Source organism: Rhinolophus sinicus, chromosome 15 (genome assembly GCF_057876585.1).
Source record: "Rhinolophus sinicus isolate RSI-liver-muscle chromosome 15, RSI-T2T, whole genome shotgun sequence".
Classification (NCBI taxonomy): domain Eukaryota; kingdom Metazoa; phylum Chordata; class Mammalia; order Chiroptera; family Rhinolophidae; genus Rhinolophus; species Rhinolophus sinicus.
This window is the reverse complement of record NC_142515.1, coordinates 104,581,333-104,598,919: the sequence shown is the minus strand read 5'-3', so window position 1 is coordinate 104,598,919 and position 17,587 is coordinate 104,581,333. Positions and strand designations below refer to the sequence as shown.

At 34.6% G+C, this 17,587-nt stretch overlaps 1 protein-coding gene across 12 annotated transcripts in view; it reads left to right on the top strand.

Moving 5' to 3' along the window:
- HMBOX1 (homeobox containing 1) overlaps window positions 1-17,587 on the top strand; it is a 167,364-nt gene that overhangs the window by 73,043 nt on the left and 76,734 nt on the right. For all 12 annotated transcript variants that reach the window (XR_012498141.2, XR_012498140.2, XR_002137473.3 and 9 more), the window contains exon 4: window positions 7,419-7,504. Coding sequence is in view for 9 of the 12 variants with exons in the window: in XM_019733209.3 (XP_019588768.1) it covers window positions 7,419-7,504 (86 nt within the window). In the remaining 3 variants the exon portion in view is untranslated. The remainder of the gene's footprint in view (window positions 1-7,418; window positions 7,505-17,587) is intronic.

Below are 17,587 nucleotides of genomic sequence, written 5' to 3'. Positions count from 1 at the left end.
AAAGATTATGAGTCACTGAAGGCTCAGATGATGGTTAGCATTTTTTAGCAGTAAAGCATTTTTTAATTAAGGTATGTACATTTTTTAGACATACTGCTACCACACACTTAATAGACCATATAGTATAGTGTAAATGTAACTTTTATATGCACTGGTAAACTAAAACATTCATGTGACTCACATTATGGTGGTATTTGCTTCATGGCGGTCATCTGGAACCAAGCCTGTAATAGCTCTGAGGTATGCCTGTGCTGTAGCAGGGAGGAGAGGCTGCAGATAGATTAGTTACAATACAGAATGAAAGAAGCATAGCAGGAATTTGTCAGAAATAAAATTAAAACCTATAATTATGAGTTATAGTTATTCCTAAAGATTTTCAGACTTGACGATAGTGTCATGATGACTTAATCTTGCCACATGGAAGATCTGTCCTGTAGTACCACAGTGGGTAAGACCTTTTAAACAGACTGTCCTGAATTGATTTTCAGGATGGAACTGCCTGTATGGAATTCTGGACTGGACGGACTATTGTGTCTAGATTCCAATGTAATTCCTGTAATAAATAGTTTCCTAGGGCAGCCATAGGACCCTATTATTTAGGTTTTCAAAACTTAAAAGTATGTAAGATCGATTTGGCTTTGAATTCATTTTCACTTGTTAAAGCAGCTAGCCAAAGTTTGGATGTGTCTTTTGAATCTATCATATATTTCACTGTCAGGATTAAGAGAGAGAACCATTTGGGCAAATAAAAGTTGCTTCAAGTCATTGAAATATAAAAAGGTAAGCTTTTAATTATCCTGAGTAGAGAGCATATCAACAATAAAATTTATTTGTTAGGATGCTAGCCTGTTTTTTGTTGTTGCTGTCGTTAATCAGTTTTAATAAACTTTGAACATAACAGTTAATTCCCAATCATGTGTTAGACTAACAGGAAGTTTGGGAAAACTTTAAAGAAGGCTCTGGAGGATTGGCAAGTGTCTAAAACTTGAGGATTAGCTCTTAGATTGACACAATATTGTAATTATGTCTTCAAAATAAACAGAAAACCTATTTAGCAATGACTAGGATTTGTCCTTAAATCCTGCGGTTACACACATTTAAGTTTCACCATTAAATATATACATGTTTGTACATTGTTATTAGTATTTAATTTACGTACTTCCACTGTTGCATAGTTAGGATACTTTATCTTCTTTCTTTTCTCTGCTTCTTTCTTAGAACTGCTATTTTGGTGTCCTCTAATCATGTAGGGGTTTCATTGGACCTTCTGGCTCGGTGGTCCTCTGCCATTACGCCCTCACCCACACCTGCATTCCTCTTTCGTGCCCACTTATCATTTTTCTCAAGTTTGCAGATAATAACAATCCTTAGGTAGGAGGGAGAAGTTTATTGCATGACTGTTCTTACTTTTGATCATTACAACCATGCTGTGAGGTGGAGCAGAAAAATTGAGATTAACAAAATTAAATAATTGGCCCAAGAAAAACTTAACTAAATATGAAGTGGCAGAGCCTGAATTCTAACTCATGTCTTTATTACCAACATGCCATTGTTATCTGTTGTCTCTGTAAATAAATTTTTCATGTTTATAGATTTCACTAAGATTTTAGTGACAGTGGTGAATGTAACTCAAGATAAAGTGTGAATGCTTTAATGGGCTAAGCACCTCTGGCCCAAAGTCCACGATATATGCCACTTCAAATCAATCACCTATTAATCAAATGAATTTTTATTTGGTAGAATATTAGAGAAATTTTTGAGCAATGGATCTTTCTGAGGGTCCTGTGCCCAGTTAGGGCTATGTTGTCCTTGTTGATAACTAAACCCTGTGGTGATATAAGTGGGTTGGATTTGGTAGTCTCTGGGTAGGGAGAATGGATACCTGGATGTCTTCCTGCCTTCTTTTCTACAATTCACCTCTGGCATGGTTACATTGCCAAACTTCCAGAGCACTCAAGATATAGTTTTCAAATCTTGTAACTTATTTAAATCCACACACTTAACTTTTAGTAATTTCAAGGTACATAGAGGAATTTTTTTTGTAGAAATTGTTATAACTATACACCTGATCAACTTGTTAAGAAAGAATCAAAGTAGCTGCTACTTTTTCCATTTTTGAATTGATCAGAAAAAAAAAAGGAAAGGAAACTAGAATATTAATTCTCAACAAATTGTTGAATATAACATTTTAGAAGTACTTTAAAGCTAAGACCTAGAATGCAGACCCATTTCACATGTTAATATTTTTAAATGCATCTATTTATATATACTTCATATATATTTTTATATATATCTGCTAATAGTGTACATCTATTAAAGTGTATCTGTTCTTTTGTGTATCTATTATAAAATAACAATTGAAATGAGGTTAGTGTTAGAATAATGTCTTAGCATTTTATACAAGATTCCAAGACTTTCTTCTGAGTTGGTTAACTATAACCCTAACAATAGATTATTTACTTGTGTAGGTAGGGTACTTATAGTTGCATAGGTTATAATATTCAGTTACCATGTTGTTAATTCATACAGAGTAGCTTTTCTTTTCAAGTTATCTTTTAAAATTTTAAATTATGCTTTGTTTATGAGTGGAAATTACAGGGAGCAGATTTTTATTCCAATGTGAAAGAATTTGTATGTAATTATATTTTTCTACCTGTGTAATAGTCTATCTTCCATCTCTGGAAGTCTTTGAGATAAAAGACTACCTTTAAGGGAGTCCTAAAGAATGTGTAGTGTATATCAACCAAGGGAATATAGAGGTTGTTAAAGCATACCACTTTTAAATATACGGTCTTTAATATACCTTGTTCCAGAAAAGAAAGTGTAGGCAACCCCCGTATAACATGGCACTTCTATGACATGGTCCGAGAATTGGGGAAACCCTCGTACAACATGGCATCCTAGAACACGGTTTCACTCTAACACGGCTTGAGAATTGGGGAAATCCCAGAACAACACGGAACGTAATAAGAGCTTTTAAGAGCAAAAGATACCTCATTTGAAATTTTTCATTCGAGCGTGGATGCCGTATCAGATTTGACTGCAGAATTTTAACATTTATTAGGATTTTAAATCCATTTTGTTCGTGGAGTATTAAGTTCAGAGGATGAAGATAGTTTGTCAAAAAGAAAACACCCTCGGTTAATGGTGTTTAGTAGTAATGATGAAGAAAACATTATTTAATACATATTAATGTTATACTTCTGGTGAAAATTGCTTTAATAAAGATATGTCTCTTATAAAAATATAATAATATGTTTTTATTAATTTTGGAAACTAACCCCCTTTTTTGTACTAGTTCTTTGTTTCATGTAACATGGATTGCCATAACATGTCATTTTTTAGGAACGTAGGAACCGTGTTGTACGGGGGTTACCTGTATTGCCACTTTTGGCTAGCATACATCACACTTTCCATTTTGATTTGGGAAATTTAAACATATTTGAGAATAAGAGTTTAGAGCTGTTTTATGAATTATCTAGATCAGGTTTTCCATTTCACAACTTTTTATCTCCAACTACAGATTTGTTCTTGAACGAATTAAGCTCTATTATATGCAAACCCCATGATGAAGAAGATACAATCTTTGTGCTAGAGGACTTTACAGGCTAGTGGAAGAGATAAGACCAGATCAGAAACAACTATAATACAGAATAGCATGTAACATATTAGCATGTGGGTAGTATAATTGAAATGTTAAAGTGCTGTTGGAAGAAAAGATCTTTTTCAGCTCTGAGGATCAGGGAGAACTTTCTAAATAGACGACAATCAAATTGTATCTTTAAAAAGGGTGATTCCACAAAGAGGTATTACTGATTGATTCATCCAGATTCACTTAGAAAGGTCTGTAGATAATAATGGAAAGTTTAGCAAGTTATAAAAATAATGGCACTGGAGGGTAGAAAGGAAGAATTTTATCCTCATGTGGAAATCACCCAGATAGATGAATCCAGCATGGCTGTGATTTGGAAAAGGCAGTAGGAGGAGATGACGTGATTAGATGCAAATAGAGTGGTAGCTCACACCGGAAGTAAGCTGTGGAGTCAAAGATCAGCCTACATCTTTGACTTTAATTCCGTAAGACTTGAGGAGTAGAAATCATGCAGAGTGTGAGATTTTATAAGCGAAGGGAGGAAAAGGGACTTATTCTCTTTAAAGAGGATGTCAAATTTCAGATGAAGAGAGGAAGTAAGGAGTAGGAGAAAATGAGAGATTTAAATCTGAACTAAACAAAGGAGTTTTTCACCAAGAATCTGGTGATTTCACAGGGTACAATGTGTACAGTAGGAGAGACAGGTTGTTAAAGAAGGCAGAATGAGGAGAGAATAGGGGGAAGGAATATGTGAGAGTTTAAAGAACAAAGCCAATCCAGTAGAATGGAAGTCTTTGAAATACATAAGAGAATCGGACACAGTGAAAGTTGAATGCTGTGACTGTCTTGAAAGTCCTTGGTAAAACCAGCTGAATGCCACATCACTGCTGTGTCTAAAATGACTTTCTAGAAATCTTCCCATGGTGTCTTCAAGTACCCACTACAGATGTTTACCTCAGCCTTTTGTAGTTACAGCAGATCATTTGTTTCTTCTTTTGCTGGGATTCTTTCTAATGTTTTCTAAACAAAAAAATAGTCATTGTTTATGTAGTGCTTTTATAGTTCCAAAATTTTTTACATTGAAGAGTTTATGATTTTATGTGTTATACACTCACAGACACACACACACACACACAGTATTGAATTTCATTTAAGTTTAATTTCAGTGCTTAGAGAAAAACCTTAAGAGCCTTGTGACGGGGGTATTAATGTTCTCAATATTACCAGGTGACGATGCAGTGTCCAGGTTTATTAAGTGACTTGCCCAAGCACACCCTCGTCTTTTAAGTCTTATATTTTCCTTCAGTTCAAAAAAGCTTCTCTCTGGTAAAACAGTTGAGTAAAGAGGTTATTATTATTTTTTAATTCATTGTGGTTACTTAGAAAGTTGCCAACTATCTAAAAATATAGTCTGTGAGAGGGTAAATGAGTTGCTGCTATTTTGCACACATTTTGGGGTTCCTGCTGACCTTCTGCCGTGTTTGGTAATGTCATACTGCAAGGCTGTGAATAATTCACAAACTGGATATTCCCTGTTAGAATAATTGAGTATTATCTCCTCTGTATGATCGAGTGTCTACTCTCACTGGATTTGATTTAAAATAAATTGATTTAAATTCAAATTCAAATCAGTAGTCAAGAAAATACCATTTAATCATTTTTCCCACAAAAGCACATTTTTTAATTTAACCTTAATAAATATTCTCTTACACTCAGGTTTTATTTTCCTAGAAGGACACTCTGTAGATTGAAATGCAATGCTTTATTTAAAATTTTTTTCACATTAGTTTTGCATCTGTGTCAGAAACCAAATGATTTGGTTGTTTTGTGTACCTCAGCCAATTGAAATAGATACTGCTGAAGTTATCCCTTGCTCAATGATTATTGATGGATATTTGAGAGCTGTTTAGTCTGCATTACCTATATTTTACTCAGCAGTGTATTTTGTTTGACTTTAAAATGTTTTTATTTGTGCCTTTTTCTTTCAAATACACAATTTTAAAATGAAATGAGAATGCATATTTTTCAAGGAAATATTTCAAATATAAACAAGCATTTTGGAAGGAATCTAGCCAGTACCTAGATCAGAACTTAGATCAGTATGAGAAATTGTAGATAGTGATTAGGCAGCGGAGTCTCTGTTTTCTCCCACTAGGAATCTTTTTTATTAGGATTTCCAATGAGTAGATCCCGAACATACTATAGAGCTTCAGATTGTAAGCTGTCCCTACTGTCACCTCTCTGCCCTTTTCCAGAATTCCCGAAAGGGAACATGGAGTCCACTAACAGAGGGTACAGCCCATCCTCACCAAGGGGCTAAAGTATCAGCTCTAAATTAAGTCACAACTGATGCTTTTTGCGTGGGATACTTTTCTTGGCGTTTCTCCAAATGATCTGTAGAGAGACTTGAGCTATACAGAGTTTGTGGTTCATTCACAGAATGATTTGTAACGATTTCCTGATCCCTTTGCCTCAGATCAAGGGTCAGCAAACTTTTTCTGTAAAGGGCTAGATGGTAAACATGACTGTGGCCAAGATGCAAAATTGAGAGTATAATATAGATACTTGAATGCAAGAGAGAAAACAAATAGGCACACATTTCTATTGACAAAATTCAATATAGAATAATAGTAATTAAATATAGTTTTAAAAATACAAGCCTACTAGGGGGAAGAATAGAATTGCAGCAGGAACAATAATTAGCTTTAATTCATGTTTAGATAGTGTTTCCTGCCATCAAGTTGATTGCAAATGTTCATCTGTGGAAATGATTCTTAGCTCATAGGTTGTATAAAAACAAGTGGGAGGCCAGATTTAGCCCATGGGCCACAGTTTGCTGACCCCTGTATTAGATTATAAGTTACCACTATTCCATATTGTTTGGAGACTTGAACAAAAATCAGTGCTCTATTTATGTAGTCCTTTTGAACATAAAGCATTCAAAGAGAAATCAGTCACTGTTAAGCATAATTTAAATAGTCTATTTTGGTAGAGAAAACTGAACTCTTGCCACTCGTCATTGTAGTGAATGTCTAGTCTTTTGAGAATTTGTTGAATTTTTAAATAAGTAAAAATTATAAGGCATCTTAGTGGAGTCAAAAATAGGTCTATAATATGTAATCCCAAGGACACAGAAAATAGCATATTTTTAAGTATGATGTATTCTGTATATAACATGTAATAGGGAATTAATAAGTGCCTTTTTATATTCAAGTTTTATATGCAGCTCACCCCACTTAAAAAATTTTTTTTATTTATACCGGGAAAGAAGGCAAATTAAAAAGCAAAGCCTTTCTTAAAATGGCTAATATTTTAGCAGTTGTGAGAGTGATGATGATTTCTATTCCTTCAACAAAGGTTTTAAAATGAACTGCACATTATTTATGCAGTTGCATAGTTAACATGCGACCCCACAATCTACTCACAACTGATTTTTGTTGTTGTTGCTTTTTATTTTTCTAGGATTTCTGTCTGTGTAAGATATATTCATTTCCCCAGTAATGAAACTCTGTGTATACCATATGGCAGCCTTGTTCCTAATGTGAATTATACACAGCATGCGATTAACGTCCTCTGGTATGAACTTTATATCTACTGTGGCATTCACTCAGGCGTCTGTCTGACGGTGTGGTGTTTTAGGACTTGAATATCTGGTGTTTCTCGGTTTGTTTTAATTCCATGTTTCACACAGGCTTGGTCTGTATCCCTTTATTTTTGTGTCCTTTCTTTCTGTGTCCTCCCCACCTCTCTGCTTCACCTTTCTTAGCAAAGATGAGGATTTCTACCTTCAACATACATTGTTGGTCTTGTCTTCTGTTTTTGTTAGGAGGGACAGCAGTGTGATAAAAGAGGAAATCAAAGCCTTTCTTGCCAATCGGAGGATTTCCCAAGCAGTTGTTGCACAGGTAACAGGTAAGAGCTGAAGAGCCCTTTATTCTGGAATCATGTCTCGTCTCTGCCTTCTGGTGCAGATGTTGGGTTATTGCTTGCATTTCTGCATTGCAGGGCAGATCTGTCAACTTAGGCATAATAATGTATGCCTGTGATTTAAACCCATTGTCTCCGATATCATGGAACTTCTCCAGTGATTTTTTTTTTAACTTGTGCTAGTAAATTTTAATAGCATTTGTAAAAAGCACAAAATCCCCTATTTTATGGCTAAAAAAAAAGGTTCTCTGGGTTTTCTTGTAATTGTGACAGAGCTTATGACACATGCACATCCAACTGCTATCTACATTTCATATATTTAAAAGCTTTGCAGTCCTCCAAATCTAATTCTCAGTTTTACCAATTAAAACAATGATTCATGAGAGCAAAGGAAGTTGTTTTCTGTATGTGAAAGCTTTCCTCAGACCATTACTGAGAAGATAAGAGTTATCATTGTCTTCTCTTTGTTTTTTAAATCCCATCCCATTACCCACCCTGGCAGCACTGTCCCAAGTATGTGGTGTATATGTGTCATTTTCTATTCAGATTGCATTTTTTATGACGTTGTTAAATTTTGGGGTAGCATGTCTTTTCTTTATTGGTGTGTCGTCTTCCTTTCTTGGATATCAATGATTTGTAAAACCAACTGTGCTTTAGTCCTTAGAGGAACCAGAAACTCTTTCAACTGCACTTTGTAGTTGATTCATCGTTGTATATTGTACGTTGATACATGTGAAAATTAATTTGGTCCTCCCCCCCCTTTTTTTTTTTAACACGCCACTAGCAGCTCTGTGACTTTGGCTTTTTTAGCTTCTGCACCTCAATTTCTTACCTCTACAGTGAAATAACTGGATCTGATCTTCAACTGTGCTTTGTAGTTTTAAGATATTATTTCTGTTCTCTGGACATTGATACATGTTGAAGATAATTTACCTAAAAGGTTGTTATGGACCATTAATTTGGTTAAATATGAAACTTTAGATTTCAGAAGTCTTAAATTTTTGTCTCAAGAATTTAAGGTCAGCCAGTGTGTGTGTGTGTGTGTGTGTGTGTGTGTGTGTGTGTGTCTAATATATTACACTAGTAATATATTTTTATAAATGATACCTCTGTTCATGGTAAAAGCCTTTAATTAAAGCCATACCCTTTTGTACAGAAATATTAAACAAAAGGACAATGTGTGAATTTAATTTATGCAATCTTCAGGTGTTTTCCAGTAGGATATTTAAACTGTGACTTTTATTTATTCAGGACTGAAGTACGGTACCAAGGGCGCAGTAAGGGCAAGTTAAGTGGGTTTTACAAAACCCACTGATGTGCACTACGAAAAGATAGAGTGTTATCTTTCAGAGCTTTTACTTCACCCCCCAAGATTAGAAGCAGTAGTATCTGGTAGTTTGCCAGCCCGAAAAGAATGACCAAGTTGTAGTGTTATAGTACAGTTGATTCTGTCCACGTGGAAGTATTTCTGAGTGTTGAATACCCTGAATCTTGAGTCATCTTGGACTTTTAAAACTGATCTTTTGAAAACAAACAAACAAAAAAACTGAGAGTTTGAAACTGATCCAACATTGATGGAAATTATAATACCTTTAAAAGGAATTTCTTAGGCATATCTAAAAGCATTAGATATACCATAATGGATTAAACATAGTACATCAAATATGGCCTTTTTGGAAAAGGAAACTGAAAGATGTTTTAGCATCTTGCTACTCAAAATGTAGTCCATGGAACAGCAGTATTGGGAGCTTGTTAGAGATGTAAAGATACAAAGCACCACCCTAGACCTAGTGAGTCAGAATTTACCTTTTAACCAGATCCCCAGGTGATTTGGGTTTGAGAAAGCACTGTTGTAGGAGAATGGTAAGCTTTCCTGACATGAACTTCAATAGATTGGCATTGTTTAACATTGCCCCACTCAGCAATGGGCATCCTGGTGCCATCTCCTGTTTTGGAAAGCAAGAGTTGAAAATATTTTTACACATTTATTATCTGTTGTATCATGTGGACCTTTCTTTTGCTACTGTAATTATAGGATTTGGTACTGTTAAAAACTTCTTCCCCTATTTCAGCCTCACCCCCAACTTATTTTATCTATCTATCTATCTATCTATCTATCTATCTATCTATCTATCTATCTATCTATCTATCAGTTCAGGTGAAGCCTCACCCCAACTTAGTCTTACTTCTCTTCATTACTAATCGAAAGCTTGGGTTCATTTTCCCTTGATTAGATACCTTTCATGGTTCTCCATTGTCTGAAATATGAAACTCCGTATAATTTGACTCCTGCCTTCTTTTTATTGTCATCTTCCATTCAGTATGTGACCTAGCTGAAATAAACTACTCACCATTCCCAGAATTCTGCTTACTTGGATGCTTACAAATTGTTGGCTGTGCCTAGGATGGCTTTCACCTCACCACAGCCTATCAATGCCTATTTATCAAGATTACCTCAGTTATTTTTATATATAATTTTTAAAAAAAATAATTAGACTTAGTTCACCACCAGTGAGGCACTAAACTTCATTTCAGTTATGCATTTTAGAGTAATGTTCTTTTAGCAGTGATCTTTTTTGTACATCCCCAAAGAGTCTAGCATTGTACATGCTCTCTGAAGCTTTCATGTTTGCCTAGCTGCCTTGTAGGGTAAAGCAGTATCGATGAAGCTAACACATGTGAACTGTACATGTGAACATTTACCCACTATGACTTTGTCCAGGGACGTGTCCTGTCCAGAAATAATTATTTATTTGCTCAACAAATGCTGTATGAATTTCTGCCCTTAAGGAACAAACTCACAATTTTCTTTTACCTATTTCAATTCAGTTATTTACATAGGCATGAGAGTGAGGATCATTTGTAACTAGATTAGTTCATTGTCCCATTGGTCAATTTACTGAATTCATGTGTTTCTTATTTGTTATTGTGTTACATTTTCATCCAGCCTTTCCAGTCATCGAGCTAAACTCAGGGGCAGGGCTTTTCATCCCAGAAGAGCGATTAAATTAGTGAGAACCAGTATAGAGCCTGGCCTTTGTAACTGGCCCACCTGGGAGACAGTAGCCTGAGTCAGGCAGCCTTTTAGGTACCCAGGACTCACTCACTAGGGTACCTCATCAGTACATAGGCACATTTTTCTCCCTTTAAATAAATCAGTCAGGTGTATCTTAGAAGGATATCTGCCTGATAAAATCTACCCCAAAATACAGTTTAAGGTGTGGTGATCTGGAATCTCTAGCCTATGCTGAAGTCTCTGAAAGTCAGTTAAGTTCAACTCTATTTAATGTATGAAATAATGAAATAAATCAACTCTGAGATACAAAGGAGAACAAGTGGTGCATAACTAAAGAAAATGCTAAATAAAAAAGTGTAGTGAGGTGCAAAATTATAACACATGTGCTTGTTCCAGAAACAAATACAGAGTCTTCTTTTTATAGATTCAGAGGATTTCTATAATAAGATAAACAAGAAGTTCATGGGTGGGGTCTGTATAAATAATATCCTGCTGATAGGAAAAATGACAGTATAAACAGGATATAATAGCAGTGCCTGCTGAATTTCCCAGCATGTTATTTGTAGCTTCTTTCACAGAGTCACAGCTGCTCTCACCAAGGGTGGCTTTTTACCTCTGTAAGAGGTCGTCGCCAAGCAAAAGTCTGAAGTCTCACTAACAGTGACGGGGTGGGGAGCACAGGCTTTGCTATAGTAAGAAACATGGTTTGTTTGTTTTTTAATTCAATGTATTTTTGGATAATGAATAGATTTACACTGTTAAACATTCTGAAGATGAAAAGGATTCATGTCCTCTTAAAAATAAATACATGGAAAGAGAAAAAAATTAGTATTTCAGAATTTTAAGAAATTTATCATAATTTTGTTTTCTTAAGTGATAATAGTATAGTGGAAAAGCAGCCGTTAAACTTGAGAGTACCAAAGTTCTAGTCTTTCTCTCATTAAATAATAGGCCTGTGACCCCTGGGCAAATTCATAGATTGTCTGTACCTCAGTTTCCTTGTTTATAAGATGAGGGACTTTGACTAAATATTTTCTAAGTATCTTTCTAGTTATCAAGTTCTGTTCTGGTTTTAAACTGTTGAGTACATTTAACAAGTGTGCGTCTTACCCGTATCTAGTGGCTCATTCCCAAAATACAAGAATTTGTGTAAAAAGGCACTCTGAACCAGTTTTAGAAATGTTCCAACTGTACTCAGACCACTTTCCTTTATGATTTATCTTTAAAATGAAGGATCAAAACACTACTCACTTAATTTAATTGTAATAATTCCTTTACAAAGGGGATATATTGATCCCCTCCCTAACCAGACAACTTCAGACCAGATATTAAAAACTACTTAAAGTGTCAATATACCTTTTTCAAAAATAGAATTTGTTTTTTAGAACAGTTTTAGGTTCACAGCAAAAGTGAGTGGAAAGTAGTTGCCATATATTAGGTGTGATAAAAAAATACAGTGAACATTTAAATAAAAAAATGTATTACAGTAAAAGACACATTGCCATTAATCCCCCTCTCGTCGAACACACTTATCCCATCGTTCTTGCCACTTTCTGAAGCAGTTCTGGAAGTCCGGTTTCCTGAGTGTCTTTATGAACGTTTAAGAAACAATGTGCGTAGAAAATGGCCTGCGAAATGGGCAAATGGTTTCATCCTCCATTATGACAACACTCTGTGTCACACATCGCTTCTGGTATATGGCAATTTCTGTCAAATAAAAACATTACAGTGTGTCACCATCTACCTTATTCACCGGATGTGGCACCGTGTGATTTCTGGCTCTTCCCCAAAGTCAACATGATTCAGGACATTGAGGCAGCCACAACAGTACAACTCAAGACACTCAGGAAAGAGGACTTCCAGAACTGCTTCAGAGAGTGGCAAGAACAATGGAATTAAGTGTGTTCAAATCGAAGGGGAGTATTTTGTGAGGGATTAATGGCAATGTGTCTTTTACTGTAATAATTTTTTTTATTTAAATATTCACCATATTTGTTAATCACACCTCGTTCCTCCTGCCCTCCACACACGCATCCTCCCCTGCTGTCAGCATGTGGCACCAGAGTAAACCTACACTGACACATTATTATCACCGAAAGTTCATAGTTTACATTACGTGTAAATGGATTTGTACATTCCAAGAGGTTTTGAAAAATGTATAATGACAAGTATCTACCATCATAGAATCATAAGATGATATAAGATGATACTATAGTTTCACTACCTAAAAATCCTCTGTATTCCTCTTCTTCAGCCCTCCCACCCTCCCTCCCCACAACCCAAGGCAATCACTGATCTTTTTTTACTGTCTCCATAGTTTTGCCTTTTCCAGAATGTTATCATGCAGTATGTAGCCTTTTCAGGTTGGCTTCTTTTTATAGATTCAAAGGATTTCTACAGTAAGATAAACAAGAAGTTCATTCACTTAGTAATATCCATTTAAGTTTTCTTAATATTTTTTCATGGCTTGATAGCTCATTTCTTTTAGTGCTAAATAATATTTCACCGTCTGGATGTCCCACAGGTTATTACCCATGCTCCTACTGAAGGACATCTCGGTTGCTTCCAAGTTTGGGCAGTTACAGATAAAGTTACTATAAACAAGTAGAACTTATATATCTACATTAGAAAAGAAATGTTGGTAGGGCATAAATCACAGACGATGGGATTGTTCTCTTATAATACAACCAAATATAATTACACTGTTCTAACAAGATTTCATCAATTCCTACCTAGTGAATTTTAGTAGTTTTATGTAGATATCCAATTTGAAGGCTATTATCTGTCACAAAATGGGCAGATTTCTACATGTGAGTTGTAACTGTTTATCTCCAAATTGAAAGGGTTTAGAGTTTTTTGTTTCTGTTAGGAGGAAACTTTTCAAATCTTTGAATGGACTTCAATTGCCAACAATATAAATGTTTTTACAGAGTATGTTTTAGGATTTTCTCTTGTCTTGCAGCCTCTCTAGAATAAGAACAGATGGCGTCCTGTGGTTCAAACAATTCTCTTTATTTCATTTTTTTTCTAACTTCAGCAAATTCTTGGCAAACTATTTTCTTGTAAACATAGCACATAAAGTTACTTTTTTTCCCCATAGGAAAACATCCAACCTCTATATCCAATACCCACATTTTCTCACTTTGGTGATGGCTAAGTGAAAATAATTTCGGAGGATTACTAACAACTTGTTGGTAGAAAAACAGTTTTCTACTTGAAATTCATTGTCCTCCCAGGACTTTCAGCATCTCAAATGCAATGTAAAGGGCTGTACATTTTTAGTCTAAAAGTTATGAAGGTTGGTTTTCAAGTATAAAACAAGATTTCTCTGCCACTTGTATTTAAAGTAGATACTGTACTTAAAATTTTTTTATTCTACCATAAGCTTTGACAAAAGTGACTTTTAAAGGTTAGGCTACAGATGTGGTTTCCCCCCTCCCCTCCCACCTGCCTTCAGTAAGTTTCATTCCCCTTCCTGCCCCCTTCAAGTATTGTTTCCTAAGATTGTGAAGAAAAGTCTGCACTGAAGGTTTAATATTCCGTCCACAGTTTTATGAAATATTTCTTACCTAAGTTAATTTTCCTTATATTGAAAACAAGTGGACCGGGATCAATGACAGAAAGAAGAAGTAATAACTGAGTAAGAAAGTCAGAAGGTATCTGTGTCTGATAAAATAGCCAAACCTAAAGTTCACCGGTAGTACATGTGAATAACTTCCTGCAGAAGAAGGCTCTGATGGGAATAAGTACCATTTTTTGTAAACTATAGATACGGTCTTTTATGCATTGAGGAATTAATCCTGTTAACTCTTGAAATTTACTCAGGGATAGATCTTAAAGGATTTGACATCAGTTGTTACAAATAATTTGTTCTGTTAGCAAAATGTACTAGATTTAGTAATGTGTATAGTTACTAACTTTAGTTAAGTAAGGAACTTGAACTAACCAAACTAACCAAGCTTGAGGGCTGTGATATCTGAGAGGTCTATGAAATTTTGAAACACTCCTTCAAATTCTTTGGCCTTTAGGAGAGCTTTTAATATCAGCATGTGTCAACTTCAGCTAAATTTGACTATATCATTTGATCCTCACAGAATAAACTTAAGATATGCAGGGGCATGTGTTTTTTTCTTTGTTTTTAATCACCTCGATTGAGATAAAATTTGCATAAGAGTAGAGTTCTCTGACTTGTACTAAATATATACAGTGGTATAACCATTACCAAAATCAAGATATGGAACATTTTCAGTATTTCAACAAGTTCTCTTCTTCTTTTTTTCAGTCAAATACCTCTCTCCACTGCAAGTCCCTGGCAATCACTAATATGCATTTCTGTCAGTATATTTTTGTGTTTTCTAGAATGTCTTGTGACTGGAATCATACATACATCCTTTTTTGTGCCTGACTTTTTTCACTCATGATACTTTTGAGATTCATACTGTTGTTACATGTATCAGTAATTTGTAACTTTGAAATGTTGAATATTAGTCCATTGAATGGATATAACAAGATTTGTTTATACATTAATCAGTTGATGGGCATTTGAATTATTTCCAAATTTTAACTGTTGTGAATTAAGCTCCTGTAACATTTGTCTACAACTTTTGTGTGGACATAATTTTTTCCTTTCTCATACCTAGGAGTGGGGTTGTGGGGTTATTGGTAAGTATATGTTTAACATTTTAAGAAACTACCAAACTGTTTTTCAAAGTGGCTATACCATTTTGCGATCCCACCAGTAATATATGAGAGTTCCAATTGCTCTGCATTCTCTTCAACACTTGGTATTCGTGCTTCTGTTTAAGTTTAGCCATTCTAGTGCATATAAAATGGCATCTCACTCTAGTTGTATTTTACAATTTATATTTTGCTAATTATGCTAGTTATATTTTGCTAATTATGTTGAACATCTTTTCATATGTTCATTTGCTATTCATATATCTTAGGTGAAATGTCTGTCAAACTTTTTGTCCATTATATTTTGATCAGGTTGTTTGCCTTATTATTGATTGTAAGAGTTGTATGTATTTTCTGGTCAGAAGTCCTGAAATAGGTGGACATACAGATATCCTAGTCTGAGGCTTGCGTTTTCATTTTCTTAGTATCTTTCAAAGAGCAAATGTTTTTAATTTTGATGGGATTGTATTTATCATTTTTTTCTTTTATGACTCATGCTTTTTGTGTCTTAAGAAAACTTGCCTAACTGAAGTCTCAAAGATTTTATGTTTTGTGTTTTTTTTTAGAGATTTTATAGTTTCAGCTCATACATACAGGTCTATGAACCATTTCAAGTTAATTTTTGCACATGTGTTAGGTAAGGGTTAGGACGTATTTTTTTTTCCATGTGGATATCCAACTATTGGAGCACCGTATGGTGAAATGGTCAGCAGTGGTCAAGAGACTACTCTTTTTCCATTCAAGTACAATGGCACCTTTGTCAAAAACCAATTGAATATGTATGTGTGGGTCTGTTTCTGGGCTTTCTATTGTGTTCCATTAGTCTTATATCTATCATTATACCAATACAAACTATAAATTATTGTTGACTTACAGTAAGTCTTGAAATCAGAAAGTGTAATTCTTTCCAACTTTGTTTTTCTTTTTGTAGATTACTGTTGATATTCTAAGTCTTTTGCATTAAGATATACCTTTAAAAATCAGCTTTTCATTTCTTACAGAATAGCATATTTGTCTTGAGCTTGGGATTGGGACTGTGTTGAATATAGATCAATCTAATAGCATTAGGAATTGACATCTTAATCATACTAAGTGTTCCCGTCCACAAAGATGGTGTATCTCTCCATTTGCTTGTCTTCTTTCTTTCTCTTAACCATGTTAATACTTTTCAGAGTATAGATCTTGTACGTATTTTCTTAAATTTATCTCTAAATATTTTATGTTTTCTGTACTATTTATATTGGTCCTATTTTTAATTTCAATTTTCAGTTGTTTGTTTCTTGTCATAGAATAATTGATTTTGGTATATTGACCTTCTATTCTGTAACTTTGCTACTAAATTCATTTATTTGTTCTAAGAGCTTTTTAGGGATAAATTCTTAGGGTTTTTCTGCATGTTAATAGAGAAAACTGTACTGCTTCCTTTTCAATGAGTATGTCTTTTATTTCTTTTTCTTGCCTTATTGCACTCACTAAGGACCACTAATGATGAATATGATGAGAGCAGCCATCCTTGCCTTTTTCCCAGTCCTAGGGAGCAAGCATTCAGTCTTTCACCATTAAGTATGATCTTATCTGCAGGCTTTTATAGATGCCCTTTATCAAGATGCCCTTCAAGGAAAGTTCACTTCTATTTCTAGTTTCTGAGAATTTTTATCGTGAATGGATGTTGTACTTTGTCAAATATTTTTTCTGCATCTATTGAGATGACCACGTTTTTTCTTTTTTAATCTTGTTAATATGGTGAATTACATTGATTGATTTTCAAATGTTAAACAAGCCTTGCATTCTGGGAAAAAACCAACTGAATCATGATGTATTACCCTTTTTATATAATTTGATTCAATTTGCTGGTATTCTGTTAAGAATTGTTGCATCTGTGTTCATGAGGGGTTATTATTCTGTGTTTGTTTTGTTTGTTTTTTCTGTTCTTGTAATGTCCTTGTCTAGTTTTGTTATGATAATGGGCCTTATAAAACAAGTTGGAAAGTGTTCCCATCGCTTGTATTTCTATAATTGGTATTATTTCTTCCTTAAATATCTTCATTTTGAGACTGTGCTTTTTTTATTATAGTGAATATCTTACACTTGGTCATGACTTACTATCTATTAATAGATCTAATTCTGTAGGGCTTGTACCCTATACTGAAATTAACAGAACAAAGTACAGAGTAGTAGGAATTATTGGGTCCTTAATACCTCAAAGATTGTCTGCGCTTTTCTACATGATTTTGCCCTTGGCAGAAATATTTTTCTCTTGCCAGTTGCCTAAAATGGCAGGGTTACAAACCCCAAACCAAATTGAATTTGCTTTAGATACAGCAATAGCTCTTCCCCTGTGCCCTAGTATACCTGAGTAAAGAACATAGTGTTTA